Genomic DNA, 21,705 nt, shown 5'->3' on the forward strand with positions numbered 1-21,705 from the left:
AGATGCTCTATCTCACCCACTATTAAAGCAATGGAAAAAGGAAACAATGAGGCAACATTTTCTTTTTTGTGTTAGATTGACAAATATTTAAAAGAGTTGTATACCATGTTTGCAGAAAGTGTGTATCAGCAGGAAATCTCATGTCCTATTGGTGGGGAGTAAATTAGTATAGTATTTTTTACCATGATTTGTCAGTATTTATTCAAATTTTTATATGTGTGTACCCCTCATCCATTAAATCCATTCTAGTAATTTGTCCCATAGATGTGCTGACATACACATAAAATATATGTATATGGATGCTTATCATAACTGTTTGTGACAGGAAAAACAAAATTAACAAAACAAAACAAAAAACTGGAAAGCACTTGAGTATTCAGAAGTAGTTAGAGAGCTGGTTAAATAAATAATGGTACATCTCCAAAGTAGAACACCTTTTTCAGTTATTCTGCAGAATAAATTAGATTGTTTTGGATTGATATAGAAAGCCTTTTGAAACAAACTGAGAGGCACAGCAAGCAATAGCATAGCTTCTAGGCCAAGTTTCCATTTGTGGTTTTTAAAAAAATAACAATCTAGAATTTGTATATGTGAATATCTGAAAGGATGCCAAGGAAATTGGTGATGGTGGTGATTTCTGGGGTTTAAAGTGTGGCATAGAATGTAAGTTGGTTTGCCTTGTATATTCCCTTTTGAATGGTTTGAATTTTGTTTATCATGGGCATGTGAAATTATTTGTTTTCTATGTATTAATTATATTTTTCTTGCATTTTCCAGATTTCTCTTGCACTTTGTTTTGTTTTGATGTTTGGAAACTCGATGTTATTAACTTCTTATTATGCTTCCTCTTTGGTAATTATTTGGGTAAGTGTTCTTTAAGTACATGTCTTTTTTGAAACTAATTGTTTTTTAGTTTCTTTATCACTGGATTTGAGATTCATGAGGAATTTTCTATTAGACTGTTTCACTTGTCTTACTGAATACATCTATGTGTGATAGTGTATTTTCCTCACTTCCAAAATAGGAAAGAAATACAGCAAAAGTCAATACTGGAAAAGCGTAGTGCTTTGCTTTGTCATCCTAATCTCTGCTTTCTCTTTCCTCATCTTTTCTCTCACCTGACTTTGGGTAGCAGGGTTATTTTAGAATGGTTTCTATGCTTTCCTCTTTCTTGTTGTTTCCTCCCGTCTTTTCAGTGTTTATCCCATTCCTGTTCCCCTTTCCGACCCCCCATTCCATTCCTTCCCTCTGATGTCTCACAGCATTCTCTCCATGTTCCCCTGGGCTAAGAGGGATTTTTTTTTAGTTATTTTCCCCTCGTGTCTATTTGTATGAATTATTCAGATAGTTTAAATCAGGTGTGATCAATTATATTTTGTTAGATCACTATGAAGAATAGATTTATAGTGTAGGGAGACTCTCATAGAATTAGAGCTAAAGGTAAAATGTCATCTAACTTCTGCGGTTTTTGTTAGGATAACTTTCTAAACATAAGTCTTTATAAATTTAAGGACTTCCAGAGGTTGTTATGCCCTTTTGGTAAATGGGCTTTTCCATTATAATGTTTTGCAAACCTAAGGGGAAAGAAATTATTCTTTATGTTCAGTGTGCATGAGGATTAGGCCAGTTTCTTAAAGGTGAAAGCAGTTGAAATGTATTTCTTGAATAATCATTTAAGTAACTCAGATCATTTTGTCTTTCTTGATTTCTGGAACCCATGAATAAATTTGGAATCTCCTATTCCTTCGCCCCATTTTGCAAATAATATTTATTTAAGTTCCCATTTTTCAAGAATATACCTCTTCGCAATCTGAGCTGCCACCCTTTTCAGGTGGTGTGACTTGAGTATACTTAGGTGAAGAAATTAGCAATTAGCATGTAGTGATGCTATATTTTCAACAGTGACAAAAAAGTCATTAACTGAGTTGCTGTGCTTTGAGATTAGTGGTAATTCTTACAGTTATGAATTCTGTTTGTAATTAGGAAATGTAACAATGTACTCAATTCTATATTTGCATGTGTACATGGGAAGTCCTGCCATTACTCTGGGTAAAGTACGTGACTCTTGGTGCTTTTGTACCTGGAAACCATAGAATGGAAGGTTGCGTATCAGTAAAATCTAATCTAAGTAATTTTGCAGGAAATTTCTCTTCAGTTGAGCACCTGCAGTATGTCAGATTTCCTACTAGGTGCTTGACACCAAGGTGTATCTTAGGTATGGATTAAGCATTATGTATATTTCATATATTTTGCTATATAAAAAATAAATGAGGGCAACAATTACAGAATATAGCATGTTTTTGCATAATTAACTATAAACACATTTGTCTGTTTTTGTTTCTAGTTATCACTTTGAAACCTTAATCATAATACATTTTGTGCTTTCAGATATACAGAAACCTCAAAAGAAGATTTAATTTGAGTTCATGTATTATGTTTTGGTCTCTAACCCTATTTTTGCCAAGTTTGTGGTAGATTTAGATCTGTATAGGGACTATACTTTGGGTGCTACACTATTATGTACCTAAAAAGAAAGAAGGTTTGGGAGTTCCCGTTGGGGCTCAGTCGTTAACGAATCCAACTAGGAACCATGAAGTTGCGGGTTTGCTCCCTGGCCTCGCTTAGTGGGTTGGGGATCTGGTGTTGCCGTGAGCTGTGGTGTAGGTTGCAGACATGGCTCGGATCTGGTGCTGCTGTGGCTGTGGTGTAGGCCAGCAGCTATAGCTCCGATTAGACCCCTAGCCTGGGAACCTCCATATGCCGCAGGTGTGGCCCTGGAAGAGACAAAAAGACAAAAAAAAAAAAGTTTTGATAGAGAAGTATTTAGTTGATCCATTAAAAACTTATTTGTAGTTTATTCAAGGAGTTAGTAAAATTTAACTTAAGAAAAATCTATGACTACAAGTCACTTGTCTAAAATTCTGAAATTATATACTTCTTGGTTCTTAGGCAAATGAGAACTAGTCATAGAAATCATCAATAGAAATTTACATATGATGATTCTCTTTTCAACTTTACAAAGTGACTAACTGACCTAAAATACTTTGGATAAAATAGGGCTATTTCTTAAAATCAAATGAGCTTGTGGTTATGCTATGTGGAACATCAAAAGTGTGCTGAATTTTAGATTCTCAAGAGTCTTATTTAGAAGTATTATTTCTTAGTACTTGAATTTGTGTCTCTACGTATTAACTGTATGCTCTGTTATTTTCTCCATGCAGGGTTTACTGGCAATGAAACCACATTTCTTGAAAATAAATGTATCTGAACTTAGCTTATGGGTAAGAATCAATCTATTTGAATGTACAAATTTTTCCTTCTCTAAAATAAATCATTGGTTTTATGTTTTACTTTCAAGAAAAGGATCTACATAATGCAGGAGATCTAACAGTTTTATAAGGTTTTAGGGCTCAATTTTAATGTACCAAATTGCTCTTTTCGTGAAGCAAGTTAAGATTAATATTGGATAGGTAGTTAAAGAATTCCAGTTTTATTTATTTTATTACTCATGTTTTTTTTCTGAGGAGCATTGCATATAAATGTAAGTTTCTTACACTTACATAGAAGTGTAAGAAACTTTTGATAGAAGAGGAATTTAACCATACTTGCTATGTAAATCTCCTACAAAATATATTAATTTTGGTAATAACATTGTATGTATGTATTTTTCTCTTTAATGATAGTTGTATGATTTTGGAGTATCATTTATTTTAATTTAATGTGCATTTTTAGCATTTTTCTCTTAGATGTGGAGACAATTACTTCATATATAAATAAAGACCTTTTTTTCTTCCTAGGCCATGTCTAAGAAATGGCTATTTGATGTGTCAGTTTAGTTTTATTTTGGTATATTTTCCTTTTGTAGGTTATCCAAGGATGTTTTTGGTTATTTGGAACTGTCATACTCAAGTATCTGACATCTAAAATTTTTGGCATTGCAGATGATGTAAGTACGTTTTTGCTTAATCTTAAAAGACTTGAAATAAATCAGATAGGCTAAGAATGAATTATTTAAGTTATTAAAGTACCACTATTTAAACCAAATTCTAAGGTAAAGTCTTTTTACCTGTTATTTTATCTATTTTCTAAAATAGAAAGTAAATATGACTATGTATATAGTCTGTTCTCCAAAATTAATTTCTTTACATAATTTTCTTGTTTTATTGGCTTTTCTATAGCACAGAAATTTTAAAATTTCAAGTAAGAAAACTCTAGACTTAAGCTCAAATTTTAAGGCCTATACAATCATTTTTATAATCCCTTTTAATAACAGATTAAGATTCCACTTTCAGAGCCTCTTAATAGATCATGTTCTAGGCTTATTCTTTCTTTCTTACAGTTTTCTGGCTTGTGAAAGGTTTATTTATCAGCCCTTATAGGTCATTTAGTCCAAGTTAGTCTTATTAATGAGACATTTTTATTATTGTTGTTTGTCTTGCTTTTTTGGGTATTCGGGTAGTAGAGGGAAACAACATGGGAAAAATCCTGCTTTAAAATTATAAGGATCTTCCTGTCTATAATTTTGCTTTGCCTACTTTATTTTGATGTTTTGGTGAGCACATTAATTAAATTCAAAAAGAGAACAGCACACTAACCGACACAGAAAGAGTAAAGTAGGAATTCCAATTGTGGCTCAGTGGTAATTTCTGTAATTTATTTTAACTGACTTTCTTCCTCCTGTAATAAATTAAAGCTGTGGTTTTGAAACTGAGTTCTATAAAGTTCTAGAACTTAAAGGGTCCTTGTTCTCAGTTCCCCTGCCAGCCTCTCTTTCATGCAGGACAGTCTAGCTTTAATCAGGTTTTCATTTGAACAAAGGAATTGTTTGCTTAAAAAAAATTGAAAGCACGGGGCTATTAAAGAGATGGTCTACAACCTATGGAAAGACTTTTTTTTTTTAAGTTTAAAAGTTAGTCTTGGAGTTCCCATCGTGGCTCAGTGGTTAACAATTCCGACTAGGAACCATGATGTGGTGGGTTCCATCCCTGGCCTTGCTCAGTGGTTAAGGATCCTACTGTGAGCTGTGGTGTAGGTCACAGACGCGGCTCAGATCCCGCATTGCTGTGGCTGTGGTGTAGGCCGGCGGCTACACCTCCAATTGGACCACTGGCCTGGGAACCTCCATATGCTGCTGGGTTCGGCCCTAGAAAAGGCAAAAAGACATAAATAAATACATAAATAAAACCTTAACAAATTTTTAAAAAATCTAAAATGGAATTATTTATGTATTCATTCATTTAATATGTACCTGCTGTGTGCCTGGCAATAGAATGCATCCTAGAGATACAGAACTGAATAAGACCTGGTCTAGAGGGAGATGGGAACAATTTCTAGCAGCTGTAATACAGTGCAGTGAAAGCCATGATACAGATAAGTACAGAGTGCTGCAAGAATACGCAGGAGGAGTCAGGGAAGGCTCTTAGAAGTCAGCTGTGAAGATGAGAGCGGAAAAGGTGATTGAGTCAGTCAGGATGTAGAGAATGAGCATGAAGCAAAGGGAAACGGCCCAGTTCCTAGGTTTATGGACTCTGTCTCTTCACTGAGGAGAGACAAGCCAGGTCAAGTATTGATTCAGTTTAAAGCGACTATTATCATTTCTACCACAGCCTAATGTTATACAACGGAAAGAGAGAGGGAAAAAAAAGGCTGTAAAAACAGTTATTTCCAATCAGAAATAACTGCACCTTTAGTATTTCTAGAAATTTGTAACATTGCTAAAGGACATCAGCTCATAAATTCCTAATTTTGCCATTGGTCAGAAGAAGCGAATGGCAAAGCCACACGGCTCTTGAGGAGCGTTTCCACCCACGCTTCTCCGTTAAGGTGATTAGACCCACTTCCCTGTCCTCCAGCAGGCCCGGGAGCCATTTCTCAGTCTAAGCGGGATTTCCCTTCCCTGATCCTGTCAGCAGTCCTTGTGATGTCGTCTACCAGGGAAGCTCAGTGCTCAGCCTCACAGGCAGGTTTTTCAAAGGGTAGCCTTCAGACCTCCGATGCTAATTCTCAACCGAACCTCAGGTTTGCCCCATCTTTTCCCTTCTGCCAGCCCCACCCTCTGGGATCTTCCACGAATGTGCATACTGCCTCCCAATCAGTCACGGATTTCTTGAGAGTTTGGGCTCTCTTATATCCCCTAGAGCTTGTGGGCAGGTTTCCAGCCCACCAGGGTTGTGAGAACTTATCTGCCCCTCACTGGTTGTCTCATTTTCAGAATCTCTGTCACATTTCTAGCCAGTTCACCAAATCATTGCTATAACATTAGGCTGGCAGAGCTATGAGGTTTCACCTTTCATTTCCTACTGAGTTTGCTACTTTTACTGATAGGTGTTTTGCTCTCTGCCCCCAAACAAGTCTGCTCCTTCCTGTAGCAAACGTTCTGCTTTTCATGGCCAGCCCCAACCCAGTGGAACTATTGGGCTGACAGAGCTGGGGGAAGCAGTGGATGGGAGCCGCCAAAGCGAACTCCTTCTATTTCCATCCAGAGTTGATTGGTTTTTTTAATAAATGTATTTTTCTCAGTTTGTTTTTCTTTTTGTCAATTTCTTGAACCTAATATGTTTTTTTACAGTTTAGTCCAGTTTCATAGTTGTTATTGGAGGAGGAAATTGGCTCACTTCTTCCTTGACCATTATTTGGAAGTCCCCAGATTCACTGATTTTTGGGTGTTGTGCCAGCCTTGTATTTCTCAGATAACTTCACATGCTTACAATGTATTAGTTTTTCAATATGGTACTGAATTTGGTTAGCTAATAATTTTAAGGGTTTTTGCTGATATTCATGGGGGATATTAGTAGTTTTATTATAATATTTTTATCTGGATTTAGTTTCAAGGTAATGCTCACTTCCTAAAGTTATTGAGAAGTGTTCCAGCTCCTATTTTCAATGCAAATTTGTGTAGAACTGATCGTACTTTTTCCTTAAATGTTTGATAGAGTTCAACAGTTAAGCCCTCAGGGTCTTTGAGTTTTGTTCTTGGGAGAGCTCTTCTACTACAAATCTACTTTCTTTAGGAAGTTATTGGTAGTTTATATTTTTAGAGGAAATTCACTCATTTCATATATGTCACCAAATGGATCATGATTTTAAAAAATTATTACAAGACTCCATGAAAACTTCTTATTGAAATTCTTTGCATATATGTGAAATCATCTTTTATGCTCTGTAATATTCCTTATTTGTATTTGGAATCAATATTAATATATAAAGAGCTGCTTTTTTTGCTGTTTTTTCCACTTTCGATTTACTATATTAATATCTTCAAAATACCACTTTTTTAAAGTCTGTTTGGTTTTGTTGCATTTCCCTTTGTCATTGAATTCTGTCAACCTCATTTCCTCTTTCTTTGGGCTTATTATGTAGCTTTTTCTGATGCTTGAGAGAAAGTGTTTGGCTCTTTTGTTTTCACCTTTTTTATTTTCTGATAAATGCATTTTAAATCTATATATTTTCCTCTAAGAAGTACTTTTTTGTATTAATTACAAATTAGCTGTTGTGTGATTTTCTTTTTAACCTAAAGATAAGTTTTACATTAGTTTCTAGCTGAAAGGATTTAAGTCATTCCTAGTTACTGTTGTCTAATTTTGCTACATTTATGATTAGAAAAAAAAATTTGCATTATATCAAGTCACTGAAATTTATTGTGGCATAGGATGTGAACATTAAAAATGTGTTTTACTTGTGTTTGAAGATAACATATAGTTTCTGTTTGTAAAGTTTGTATTCTCTGTGAGCTTTATTAATAATGACATTCAGATTTCATGTTAATGTTTGTCTCCTTTTCCTATTTTAGCGGGAAATATTTAACATTTCCAATGACCATTGCCAACTTATCTTTTCTTCCTACAGTTTTTTTTCAGTCATTCTTTTATATACTTTGAATCTATACTGTTAATGGCACATATGTTCATTATATGTATAATCTTGCTTTGCTGTCCATTTTACCAGCATATAATGCTCTTTTAGACATAATGCCATTTGTTTTCTTTTTTTCATATATTTTTGTTTGAATGCTTGTGCTCTTTTAGACATAATGCCATTTGTTTCTTTTTTTCATATATTTTTGTTTGAATTCAGTTTTGTGAGACATTACAATTGTTAACCTGTATATTTCTTTGTTTCATATTTATTTGGTATGTCTTGTTCTCCTGTTTTTAAACTTTGTGCATACTTTTGTTTTAAGTATGTCTTTTATTGAATTTTTTCCCTTAAATCCAGTTTGAGCATCTGTCCTTTAATTAGTGAAGTTAAACTCTTTACATTTATGGCAGTTATCATTATATTATGACTTACTTCTTTTGTTTTATTTGAGATTTTTCCAACCATTTTACTTTCTTTTTAGATGTCTTTTCATTTTCAGTGGATAGGTAGTTTGCTTACGCTATTTTAGGCCTATGTTAATGTCTTAATCTTCTGAGCACACATAAAACAGAGCATTTGAGCTTCTTTGGCACGTCCCATCACGCTTTAGTTCCTACTCACCTCCTGAACCTCCACTTCGCATAGGTGTAATAGGGTTTTAGTCATGGTTTGTTTCAGAAGTGATTTCCCCCCTTTCCTATGGCTCGTGCTCTTTTAGACAATAATAAATGGAAAGTTTGGAAAATGTTTTCTCATTGGTTAACAGAGCTTTCCCACATGGCTTCTTATAGGAAGTAGGTGAAAATACTTGGTGATGTGAAGAATTGCACAGATGCTGATTGTTTTAGTCCAAGGTCTGCCCATTTTCCACTTCTTTCAAAAAAAGTCTTTTCAGTCCCTCTTTTTAGAAATCAGAATTAATGTTTGCTTTTTTTTTTTTCTCTCCATGTTGTCCCTTTGTGATTGACTGTGTATTTTACCATGCCCTCCCACTATTGTGTAGTGTATTTCACCAGGTTTAGCACCTTGAGCAGGGAAAAACCTAAGGATAAAAGCCTTTGGAATGTTGATGATGGAGCATGGAAGGCAGGATATTGTTGGAAGTATCACTTGTCAGTAAAAGAAGGGGAACCTTGAAGTTGTTGGGTCCAGATACAGCTGGGTGTGGGTTCAGTGAGCTCTGTCATACAGTAGAAATTATTTTTAGGTACTAATAAGATTAAAATGTGTTATTACAATATATAGTATCATCTAATGGTTCCTTCCTTTATTCCTTACTAGGCTCATATTGGCAACTTGTTAACCTCAAAATTCTTCAGTTACAAGGATTTTGATACTTTATTGTATACCTGTGCAGCAGAGTTTGACTTTATGGAGAAGGAGGTAAGATGTGATTTCTCCTTTTCTTTCCTTAGGTTTCATTTGGCTCATTGATTTTTTCATAAAGTGTGCTCCTGTTATTTCAGATTCTTACCTCTGCGCCCTTATTTCAGTTGGCAGGAAAAGGAAAATCTGGCAGAGGACGATGTTCCCATTTACATTAGTGTAGCTTCCTGAAATATACACTCTGTTCTCATTTTGATAGTTTAGAAACATACATTCGGTGTACCAAAAACTTTTTGAATGAGTAAACACGGAGGCACTTCAAGTTTCTTCTTTTCAGGGGAGCGTTAATTCAGTGACGCTCTCAAGCTTCTACATTTCTACTCACTTTGTGGTTGTTTGTTTGCACGATTGCATTGCTTTGAAATATCATTGAGTACAAGTTTTTCATTCCAACACATTTCTTCTTTTTAAAACTGTATGCAGGTGTTTAAAAGGAAACGAGAATACTTTAGTGAATTGTGAGACCGAAGTCTGCCGTATTACTTGACATGCTTGAATAAGTGCCTCTCGTTCTTTGAGTCATAGCTTACTTGTCTCTGGCACTACACTGCAGATACTGAGAGAACGAAAGGAGATACGTAGCAGAGTACTTTGATATTTTAAGATATTTTATATTGAATGCTATTTTGCAGTACTTTATGAGCTAGTTTGGATGGTTTAACAACCATGTGTATATATGTGTCTGTTTTCACAGCACCCACGTGGCCCCAATCTATGATGATATTTTGTTATCTGTGAAACATTTTCCTTCAAAGGTTGTGTATGTGTGTGGGGAACTGGCTAACAATCCTCTGTTGACACATTCATTTTCCCTGATCCTCACTGGGTCAGCCTGTGTCCCGAGCTATAGACCAGTAGAGGAGAATGTGCCACGGAGGAGACTTACATCACCCAGGCTTCATTTCCTGTGTTCTGGCCAATGGTTTTGACTCATAATGGCTGATAAAAACTGTACAAATGATAGTGTTGACCCTGCTGAAAGAAACTAAGGAAAAGTATCTTAGAAGACATTAACATGCCTGCTTTTAGCAGATCAAGACTTCTTTAAGGAGTGTAGACATCAACAAGGAAATTAGAACTCAGTTGGAATCCTTTAACATTATCATACACCACTACAACCTGAGAGTATGAACCATTGGTTATGTGATAGAGGAAATTATGCATTGAGGTGCGGCATGCCTTCAATCAGTTTGAAGAAAATGGCAAAGCTCTTTCCAGCCTGCCATTCCTCATCTCCATACGTGTCTCTATAGCATATTCTCTGTGGAGCAAGTGCCTGTTCAGAGAGGGCGTCTGTAGTATGGTATGTTCTTATAATGGGGAAGAGGGAACAATTTAACACAATATCATACTAATATGAAAAGACACTCAAGATATATAATGCGTGAGCAAGATGATCCAATTTTATTTACCTATATTTAGCACACATAGAATAAAATGTAAGAGACCAAAATTTTAACAGGGTTTAAATTTTGTTATCTCTCAGTGGAGAGATACTTAATGATTAACTTTTTTTTTTTTTTGCTCTTTTTAGGGCCGCACCTGCGGCATATGGAGGTTCCCAGGTTAGGGGTCCAATCAGAGCTATAGCCGCTGGCCTACACCACAGCCACAGCAATGCGGGATCCAACCCGCATCTGCGACTTACACCACAGCTCATGGCAACGCTGGATCCTCAACCCACTGAGAGAGGCTAGGGATTGAACCCCTGTCTTCATGGATGCTAGTCGGGTTCATTAACCACTGAGCCTCGATGGGAACTCCAGTGATTAACTTTTTTTCATAGTTTCCAGCTTCTAAATTTTCTACAATAATTGTATTTTAATTGTACTATGCTATTAAAAGAAAATAAAAACAATGGGGGTATCTTTGCCTTTTAGATGTGAAAATGGAAGGTAACAGTATTTAAAGTATAGGGACACCAAGACAGAAACATTACGACCAAAAATAGACAGTGCTGGATAGACCCATGTGTATATACTTAGTATGAAATGGAGAGAGCACCTCAGGTAAATAGACAAAAGATGCATTGTTTTATGAATACTGCTTGAAAAATTGAATTGGGCTGGGGAGTCAGGTTAAAGCTTTATACACCAAACTTCATTTAATTAATTTAATTTGTGTGTTAAATATGAAGGAAACCGGGGGTTCCCTTGTGGTGCTGAAGTTTAAGGATCTGGCACTGTCACTGCAGTGGCTTGGGCCGCTGCTGTGGCATGGGTTTGATCCTTGGCCCAGAACTTCCACATGCCATGGACATGGACCCCCAAAATAAAATAAATAAATAAATAAATAAAGCCTGAAAATTTAACTTGAGAAACATTTCTTTGAATATTGACTTCATTTTTATTGTGCGTAATACCAGTGTAAAACACGTAGGAGAATGATTAATAGGTTTGTCTGCATGTAACTTAAAACATCTCTACATTAAATATTATAAAAATTAAAAAGCATAGCAGTGATGATTCTTGCTGTAAACCTAACAAATGAAACTAGGGATTAATGTGATTAGTATAGGAGCTTGTTCAAGTCAATAAAAAAAAAATTACTAAGGGCTTTCACCCTTTCCTAGCACCAAAAACATCCCTGACCACACACACATACGCAGAAATGGGTGAACAATATGAACATACAGTCAATCCATCAGGGAGGAAATTCTGATAACTCATTAAAATGTGAAATTCATTGTCTCTTTTTTTTCTCCATTTTCTAGCTTTTATTTTTAAATTTTTTTTATTTTTTATTTTTTTAAATTTTATTTTATTTTCCCACTGTACAGCAAGGGGATCAAGTTATCCTTACATGTATACTTTTTTTTTCCCCCACCCTTTGTTCTGTTGCAACGTGAGTATCTAGACATCCCACTGTTGGGTAGGTATCCAGACAAAACTCTACTTAAAAGAGACACATGCACCCGTATGTTCATTGCAGCACTATTCACAATAGCCAGGACATGGAAACAACCCAAATGTCCATCAACAGATGATTGGATTCAGAAGATGTGGTATATATACACAATGGAATACTACTCAGCCATAAAAAAAGAATGACATAATGCCATTTGCAGCAACATGGATGAAACTAGAGACTCTCATCCTGAGTGAAATGAGTCAGAAAGACAAAGACAAATACCATATGATATCACTTATAACTGGAATCTAATATCCAGCACAAATGAACATCTCCACAGAAAAGAAAATCATGGACTTGGAAAATAGACTTGTGGCTGCCTGATGGAAGAGGGAGGGAGTGGGAGGTATCTGGAGCTTGGGCTTATCAGACACAACTTGGAATAGATTTACAAGGAGATCCTGCTGAGTAGCATTGAGAACCATGTCTAGATACTCATTTTCTAGTTTTTATAATGAGCGCATGTAGCTTTTATGCTTAGAATAAAACGAGTTACAAGAAATATTAAAAGAACTTGTAATTCTAATGATACACACACATGCACATGTAGGTACAGGCATCTCTCACTGTGTGGTTTGTTCTGTTGCATTTGTTCTTGTGCAAACCCTCTCTGGTGTATCTTCTGGCATTGAGGAGTTTTGTAATTTTATTTCCATTATCTTAATACTTGTATATATTAACTTCAGGCCCATCTATTGGTTGCTTCCTGAGAGTTTTACTGAACTTGGCTAGTCATCTCTTACCCCTCACCCATTCCCACCCATTTTAAAATTATTGTAAAACCATAACCAGGGAGATTGTTTTACTTCCTATATACTCTCCCCCTCTTATCCCATTTTTAAGAATCCCATTGTACCTTCATTGTCAGCACATATCACATCTCACACAATTCAGGTCGCCTTTATATCCCCATCATCGTTGTTCTAGAGGTCATTGTTTTTAATGTCTGCTACTGAGTTCTAGGATTGAAATTCCTCTTGCCATTTCTTGGTTTTGTGACGCTTGTTCTCCTGTGGAGTCCTCAGGAAGGGCTCGTGGGAACAATGATCCCTAAATTTTTATATACATGAACTATTTTATCAGTGACTTATGTGTGAAGGTCAGTTTGGCTAGATACAAAGTCTTTGGTTCACGTATCTTTCCTTAAGTATCCTAAATAAATTACTATCTTCTGATATAAAGTGTTGCTTTGAAAGTCTGATGCTAGTCTTGATTTTCCTTTTAAGAGAAATATTAAAAAACATCTGATCTTCAGTAAACTTTTAGAGTATAATGTTAAAATTGAATTCTTCACTGAATTTTAGTGAATATGTTTATCACAATTTTGACGTATTTCCTTTTTAAGGTAAATATCTGTATCGTACTGTTAGCATTTTTTGTTAGATGTTATTAGCAAATATCTAATTTTAAAATGATGAAATCATTTTAGTTATAGGATTTTTGCATAAGTTGATATAATTTAAAATTTATGAAATAGAAATATATATATTTTAAAATAATTATGCAAATGTTTATAAAGGTAGATAGTAAAGTAAAAACAAAAATTCTTTTTAATGGAATTTCTAACTCATGAAGGATGCATTTTATATAGTAAATTGTCAAAATTACTTTTCTAATTCAGAATAATAAATGAGAAAATTGAACTAAGGAGAGGGAAAATCAAAAAATTACCATATGCTTTGTAGAATTAAAATATGCCAGTATTTTTAACATGATTGAAGCTAGACTTCTCTTTCTAAACATATTGGGGAAAGTATATGTTGTTTTACTTAATGCTATGAGATTGTTTTTGTGAGGGAAAGTATTGGTAATAAATAAATTGCAATTTAGAAATTTCAGGCCCAGGATTATTTAAGACTGTGATCTCAAATTATTGAGAGGTGTACAGGATTGCAGTATATAGGGCTTTTTTATTATTAAAAACAGTTTTTCTGAAGTTTTTTTTTTAATCTGTTACTAAAGAAAATGAAAAAATGTTTTTATTCCTCTTGTAAACATTGGTCATTTGTGTGTGTGTGTATCTGGAGATAGTGGTTAAGATTCTTATCCCCCATAAAATGCACAGTAATGCTCATCTGTTTGAAGAGTTCTTCTGACCTTAGGTGAATAGTAAGTTGGGCTCTCTAGTTAGAAATGTAATGTGCAAAAGTGAACAGTAATCTTTCTAGTCACATTTTATGCTTACAAATGTTTGGAGACTGGTTGTGTTTTCCACTTAACATTTTGAGGAAGTTTGTTAATGGACCTTCATTTTTATGAAGGGAGTCAATGGGTCAGCACGTGGAAGTTCCCGGGCCAAGGATCGAACCCACGCCATAGCAGTCACAATGCTGAATCCTGAACTGCTAGACCACCAGGGAACTCCCTCATGTTTGTTCATGTAAATGTTTTAAAATTCACTTGGTTCTTGATTTGAAATTTCATTTGAAATTACATTTTCCTCTAATGAAACAACTTTCTGAATTTCAGACTCCACTGAGGTATACAAAGACATTATTGCTTCCAGTTGTTCTTGTTGTGTTTATTGCAATCATTAGAAAGGTAGGTTTGTCGTTTTAGAGCACTTTCCCACAATAAAACACTTTATAGCAGTTATATATACTAGCATAAAGATTAAAACATATTCTATATTCTGTTAGGAGTAACCTTTGATGAACATTTATAAGCCTTAAAAATATTGTACTAGTTGCCAGCATAAAGTAGACCTAGGAAAAGGATACTCAAATTTTGTTTGTTGTGTATTTTGCAGGATATGATCAGAGAGACCATATTAACCCAGATACTTTTGTTTTTGCTTATGTAAATTATTACTCACTTTTAACTTTTGTGTAATGTTTCTTTAAACTATTGAATATATGCCTTTTAAGGTCGTTTGTGAAGTGTTCATTAACTTCAGGATAGAGTTTATTATTAATTAAAAGGAAAAAATAGAAAATTAACAGTGTATCATTAAACTTGATAGAACAGACTCGTAACTTGGCGTTGATAATGAAATTTTAAGTCCAGATGTAAATCAGGCCATGGAAGTTCCAGTCTTTAGCAAAGAGTGGTGTGATATTCTCTCTTTTTTTTTCTTTTAAGAGTGAATGAACTCTGTAACTACAGATGTTTTAAGAGAATGAATTGGGATTAATCTGTAATCAAAAAACAAATGATGGACCTAGAAGTTTTCTGATTCGTAGCTATTATTTCTGTGTTATTACAATGGCATAGAGTTGTAGGATACTCTGTACTATAACTATTATTCACATCATGTATCTGTGATCTCCTAAAATGCTTCACATGCCTTATTTCAGTTGGGTCTTCAGCAGCACTGTGGGTCACAGATATTATTATCCCCATTTTGACAGATGCAAAATTGGAAAGTCAGAGAGGTTGTTATCAACCTCACATCATCTCTATTAAAAAGGAAGGGAAGAGTGAGAAGCAGATGGCACCTCTACCCTCCTCGCTGGACATTTTGGGATACTCAGCTTTGTAGTCTCACAGCTCCTTTTCACATCTTATCAGTTAATGGCTAGTCCGTCTCTGCTGTATGCCAGGCTCTATGCTTCCTTTGCATACTTCATGTAGGTGTGCGCTTAGTAGGTCATGAAAAAAATACTAGATGTTGGTGGTCCAGAATGCATTGAAAAGATAGCACCCTAGATGGCTAGAGATGACAGAAATGATTAGATTGGTTTAAGAAGCTGGGATGTTTGATTTAAAGAAGAAAGATTGGAATGGAAGGAGTGTAATTATTTTTGAAGACTTAAAAGCCTGCCATTTGGAAATATGATTGTACTCAGTTTGACTCCTTAGAATTGTTGCCAATTCTAGAAGTTAGAGCTTTTGACCAGCATTGATCTGGACTGATTAGGAAGGTGTTAAAAGATTCAAGCAGCAGCTGGGTGGTTCTTCCAAGAGCTGAATTGAAACCTATCAGCAGCGTCGCAGAGAACATCCATGTTGAGGGTAGGATTTCAGATTAGGTGACCTCCCAGTGACTGTAGATAGGAAAACATGGGGTTTAGCTGCTTGTGCTTATCATTCTCTGAGCTGGTTGTCCAGTTGTGTGCGTGCATATTTAAGGAAAGGCATTGCCAACAACAGAGTCATGGTGGAATTCACCGAATGTGAATCAGAGGCCAAAAGGTCTATTTTCGAGACTCTTCTTAGTTGTCGTCCACCTGTAGGGTGATCATTTAGTACTTCTGGGCCTGTTGCTCATTTACAAAATGAGGATAATAAAACCTACCAAATAGGGTTGTTTGGTGTAGATATGATCAAGTACTGTACAAATTTAAGATTGTGTTACTGTAATTATTATTTTCTGAGTTATCTCTGTACTTCTATATTTTTAAGTAAAAGGTTGAAAGTTTAGAAGATAAAATTTTCTTTTTCTCGAAAATAGCTATTCTAAATGTTTAAAAATCTATTTGCAGATTATTAGTGACATGTGGAGTGTCTTAACTAAACAACAGGCACATATAAGGTAAATACACTAATAATTTTATTACTTCCTCCATTTATTAAGTAGATTATGACTTATCAATTTATTGATTTAATAAGCAGTTTTTAGTTACATGTTATATACTAAGCTTTTGATAATATTTTCAGTTGTTGTCATCCCCCTTCTTTGTTTGTCTCATTTTTTCCTGTCTGTGCAGAGCTTAGCACATCACTTATGCATATCCCAGGTCCCATCCAGAGCAATCTGACAGTAGCCCTATGCTAATCTGTACATGAAGGACACAGCTTTGTGCTTCAGTTTGGCAGCAAAAATAACCACTCTGTTGACGGTTGTAGGACCAGTGGACAGCCTTTAGGACCAGTGGACAGCCTTTTGAGAAAAGAGCAGGAAAACGTAAAAGTGGCTCCATACCCACTTTTTATGTAAAATAAATTACAGAGAGAGCAACGATTTAAATAGAGAAAAAAATGAAACTCCTATGTAAACCAAGAGATTACTTTTATAATTTTAGGCTTAGAGAGGCCTTGTTAAGTATGACATGAAACCTCTGAGCTAGAAGGAAAGATTGACAAGGCTGACCAGATAAATTCTTTGGTTTGGTTAAATACTGTAAGCATTGTTCAAAGAAAAATACAACTTGCAGAAAATAGTTGCAATATATGACAAAGGATTAATGACCATCATACATAAAGAACTTTTATAAATTAGTAAGAAAAATGCTAAAAGCCCAGTAGAAAAATGAATGAAGGACACAATGAGCAATTGAGAAAAAAAATTAATTCCCATTTTCTCTTTCCCACCATGAGAGGTGGGTGGGAGGGGAGTTTGTCAATACAAGCAGAACAGACAGTGGGCCTGTCCTTTAACCCCGCAGTTTCACCAGTAATCATGTCCTCTGGAAATGCTTACAGAAATGTGGACGAAATGGTATAGAGATGCCCATTGTGGTAGAACGTGTAATGTGAAAAATAGAAATAATCAAAATATGCACTAGTGTGGGATTGGTTTAATTATGACCAAGTCATAAGCTTTCTGGAAATACTTCATCATACATCCTTGAATTAAAAATTTACAAAACAAAATATATAGGGTGTTACACTTATTTTTAAAATAGGAAGATTTTGTATGTTTATTTGTACATAGGGATTTGGAAGAAAAAACCTGTAAAGGAAGTTTTAATTATAATTTTACTCTTGTGGGATTTTTTTTTTTAAGGAGTAGGGATTGTTGAAATTGTGTCCGAATATTTTCTTTGATAACATACAGAGCCTTATTTATTGTTCTTTCACCTCCAACCAATGGCAAATGACTGCATGCCCTCTTGAGACAATTTTTCTTTTCATTTAGAAACTACTTCCTCTAACTGGCGCCCTTGCTTAGACCTGATGCTTTTGAGGGCCGGGGGAAAAGGAAAAAGCTTCTGGTGTATAATGCCAAGTTTTCTCTCCAATTGAGATGAATTTTTTTTTAAGAGCATGCAAAGGAGCTACGGTAACAGCTGTAGTATGCAGCTATGGAAGAGAGAGGTAGAACTTTTCACAGAAACAAAGCAGTCTTTTCGATAATAACTCAACTATAGAAATAAATGTAGAAAACCACAGAGCTTTATGGGGCTTTCAGTTCAGGTAGGATCAGAGCTTTTTTTGAAAGGAGAATGGCACATTGATATTTCATTTTGCATAAATACCAAAGTCATATGCCAGTATTAAAAGGAAAGGGGTGGAAGGTACATTTTTAATTATCAAGATGTGAATATCAGTATCTCCTTTCTTCAGGGACCTAGGAGCTAAAGCAAGGACAGAGAGAGCATGATGAAGTAGAAAATATAGTAGCTCTGAAATCAGCCAAAATACAGGCCTGGCCTTGCCACTTCATAGCTCTGTGACTTGCTTCCCTTGGCTGTCAGGTGGGATAGTAACTAGTTGTAATAGAGGACTTAATGGGATATACTGATTCTATTAACATTATAGATGCTCAGTAAATGGTAACTGATAGTTTCTACTTGGCATGAAAGAAGGATAAAGAAGGATCTGTTGCACTTTGTTCATTTGTCCAGTATTTTTACTGTTTGCTAATACATTAATATTTTTGAAACCAAATCCTCAGATTGTGTGCTACCTAGATTAGGGGTTAATTGAATCATTTGTTTGTTCATTTAAAAAAAAATTGAACTCTATGCGTTAGGCATGCTTGGGATATAGAAGGTGTATGTCATCAAGTCATGCATTTGTGACTCTGGGCCAGACCTCTCCCTTGAGCTCCATCCACATTTGTGCATGTGACTCCCTATGTATCATCTCTAGAGTGTCTAGTGACAGTCTCAATTTTTGTGAACATAGAACTGAACCTCCTAATGTGCTTCCCTGTCCGCATGCCTGGACCTTCCTCATTCTCCCCCTCATGCTCCCTTCTCTAATCTGCCATCTTTGTTGTTATCCTACTGTGGAACCTCCTGCCATGAGGCTGTGCCATGTCTGTTCTCACTGCCTGAAATGCTCTTCCCTAAGGGATCCTCAGGCTCAAACCCTCAGTTCCTTCAGGCCCAACTCAGAGGTCACTTAGTCGGTGACCATATGTATAGGCACACGTATATACATGTGTTGCTGGGTGCATCTGCATCTTTTGCCCTGTTTCCTTTTTCCCCACAGTGTTTATCTCCAATGTGATGTGTGTTTATTTCCTTCATGTTTCTCTTCAACTTATGTAAGCTCTGTGAAGGCACAGGTTTTCTCCCATCTTGTTTACTGCTATACCTCCAGTGTCTTCAGTGCTCAACGAAATTGAGTGGGTGGATGGATTTGTACCCTGTACTCCTCAAGGGTTCATTTTAGTAGGGAGAGACAGATGACAATCAAGTAAACCAGTAGGTGAACCTTTTGTTTTCTATGAGAAGATAAAACAGGGAAATGGAATAGGAGTGATCAAGGAAAGGGACACTGAACATAGAAGTTGAAATCATGAAATTAGTCTAGCATGACTGGGGCACAGAAATGAAGAGGAAATGTGATAGAAGATGAGTTTCAAGGATGAGAAATGGGGGCCAGGTTAGGATAGTAAGGATTTGAGAGTTGATTCTAATTATACACCCTCCCCCCCTCAGCAGGGGGTGACAAAAACCTTGGGAAGTTTTAAGTAAGAGTGGCATGTCTGGATTCCCATTTTCAAAAGGTTGCTCTAACTGCTCTGATGAGAATCAACGGCAGGTGGGGTGTGGGAAGGGAACTGGAGTGAGATGGGAGGATATGTGGGCCTCAAAGCACGGATCCTTTCTTAGGAAATTAAAACTCTCAAGCAAGGTGAAAGATAGCATACGTGACTATTTTTATGTTTCAGAACTGCTGCTGAAGAAAATCTTGTATGTGGCTTCCTAAATTGTCTCCGCAGTAGTGATAATTTATGGGGGAGCTGAGGGACCCCTGGGGACAGGAGGAGGGTTATGGGACTGTGAAGCCTTCAGCATTCCTTTCACTCGCTGCTTGGCCAGGATGTTACCAGTGAGGTATGTTGTGTGGCAGCCAGGGAGCCGTGCTGGCCTGATAATTATTCATGTAGTCAGATATGTAGGATATGCAAGATAAACTGTCTTCAAAGATTGTAGCACCGATTTTGGTTTATAACTTTTAGTTGTTTTGATTTACATGTATGTGTCCTGGGGGAATATTATAGAAGTTGTAAAACTCACATTTCTAAGATAAAAATGCGCATTATTGAAGTAAGTGTTTCAAGTGACTCAATAGCAATATTTCATTTTTCATTTCAGAAAACACCAGTTTGATCATGGAGAGGTAAAGACTTAATATCACCAAAATTTACCTTATTTTAATTTGGGCTTTTCTAGTTCCATTTTCTGAGTTTAATGGTAATTGTCATTAGTCATCTTTCAAAATAGCTTGTATGTGTTTTTACTACAAACATTCATTTGTTAGGACAACTGAGTAGGAAACTCATGTGGTCTGCTCTGACCATCCTCACGGTAATAGCCATTCACTGCTGGAGCCCACTCGGAGTATCTTTTGTGTGACCAGAGGTCACTTTCCTCTCTGCTCGCCCTCCCCTGAGGCCTCAGAGATGTGACTGACTGCTGTTCCCGTCTCTGTCAATTCAAGCCATGTTTTTTGTTTTTGACAATAATTGGCATATGTTAGTTTCAAATGTACTTAATGATTCAAATTTCCATACATTGTGGAATGATCACCACAGTAAGTCTAGTTAACGTCTGTTACCGTACATAATTACTCAGATTTTTTTTCTTCTTCTTGTGATGGGGGCTTTTAAGATCTACTCTCTTAACAATGGCACAATGACTGTATTTCATATTTCCACATGGTGTTGATGGCACGTCTGAGGAGGAGTTTTGGGATCCAAAATAGCAGTTATTTCTCTTGACCACTTTCCTGCCTCATCTGATGGTAGCGCCAAGGTATATTTAGAAATGTGGGCTTTATTAACTACAGGCTTGATTCTAAGCAGAATTATAAAACCACTTGCCTTAGGGACTTTATAGTTTTAGCTCTCTAATAAAATGGAGAGTTTGAAAGTAGATTTTAAGACTTGTTTATTTCAGAAATCAAAATTCTTTTGCTGAGGAGTCCCCACTGTGGTACCATAGGTTAAGAATCTCACTGCAGTGGCTCGGGTCACTGATTCCCTGCCCAGCACAGTGAGTTAAAGTGTTGCTACAGGTTTGGCGTAGGTTGCAGCTGTGGCTTGGATTCAGTCCCTGGCCCGGGAACTTCTATTTGCCGAGGGTGCAGCCATAAAATTAAAAATATATATTGTTACTGAGAAAAAGTCCTCCTTTCTGTATATTCACCAATTTCACACCATATTCTTAAGCTTCATAAATAGGAGTAAAAATTATTTTCTCTTTCTTTCAGCTGGTTTATCATGCATTGCAACTGTTAGCATACACAGTTCTTGGTGTTTTAATTATGAGACTAAAACTCTTCTTGACACCACACATGTGTGTTATGGCTTCCTTGATCTGCTCAAGACAGGTGAGATGCTTGTTATGCTGGCATTATAGGTGCTATGGTAATTCTACTCCAGCCTTTGTTATTGAGTGGCCCTAAAATAATATCGAATTACCCAGAGTTCTT

The 21,705-nt window shown here is 36.0% G+C and overlaps 1 protein-coding gene across 2 annotated transcripts in view; it reads left to right on the plus strand.

Annotated features, from left to right (window-relative positions):
• The window catches only part of DPY19L1 (dpy-19 like C-mannosyltransferase 1), a 101,019-nt gene that overhangs the window by 64,258 nt on the left and 15,056 nt on the right, over nt 1–21,705 (plus strand). For both annotated transcript variants that reach the window (XM_047763095.1, XM_047763094.1), the window contains 8 exons: nt 778–864; nt 3,222–3,281; nt 3,866–3,946; nt 9,139–9,240; nt 14,623–14,694; nt 16,578–16,627; nt 20,367–20,391; nt 21,484–21,603. In XM_047763095.1, the coding sequence (XP_047619051.1) occupies nt 778–864; nt 3,222–3,281; nt 3,866–3,946; nt 9,139–9,240; nt 14,623–14,694; nt 16,578–16,627; nt 20,367–20,391; nt 21,484–21,603 (597 nt within the window). The remainder of the gene's footprint in view (nt 1–777; nt 865–3,221; nt 3,282–3,865; nt 3,947–9,138; nt 9,241–14,622; nt 14,695–16,577; nt 16,628–20,366; nt 20,392–21,483; nt 21,604–21,705) is intronic.

Source organism: Phacochoerus africanus, chromosome 16, assembly GCF_016906955.1.
Source record: "Phacochoerus africanus isolate WHEZ1 chromosome 16, ROS_Pafr_v1, whole genome shotgun sequence".
Lineage (NCBI taxonomy): Eukaryota > Metazoa > Chordata > Mammalia > Artiodactyla > Suidae > Phacochoerus > Phacochoerus africanus.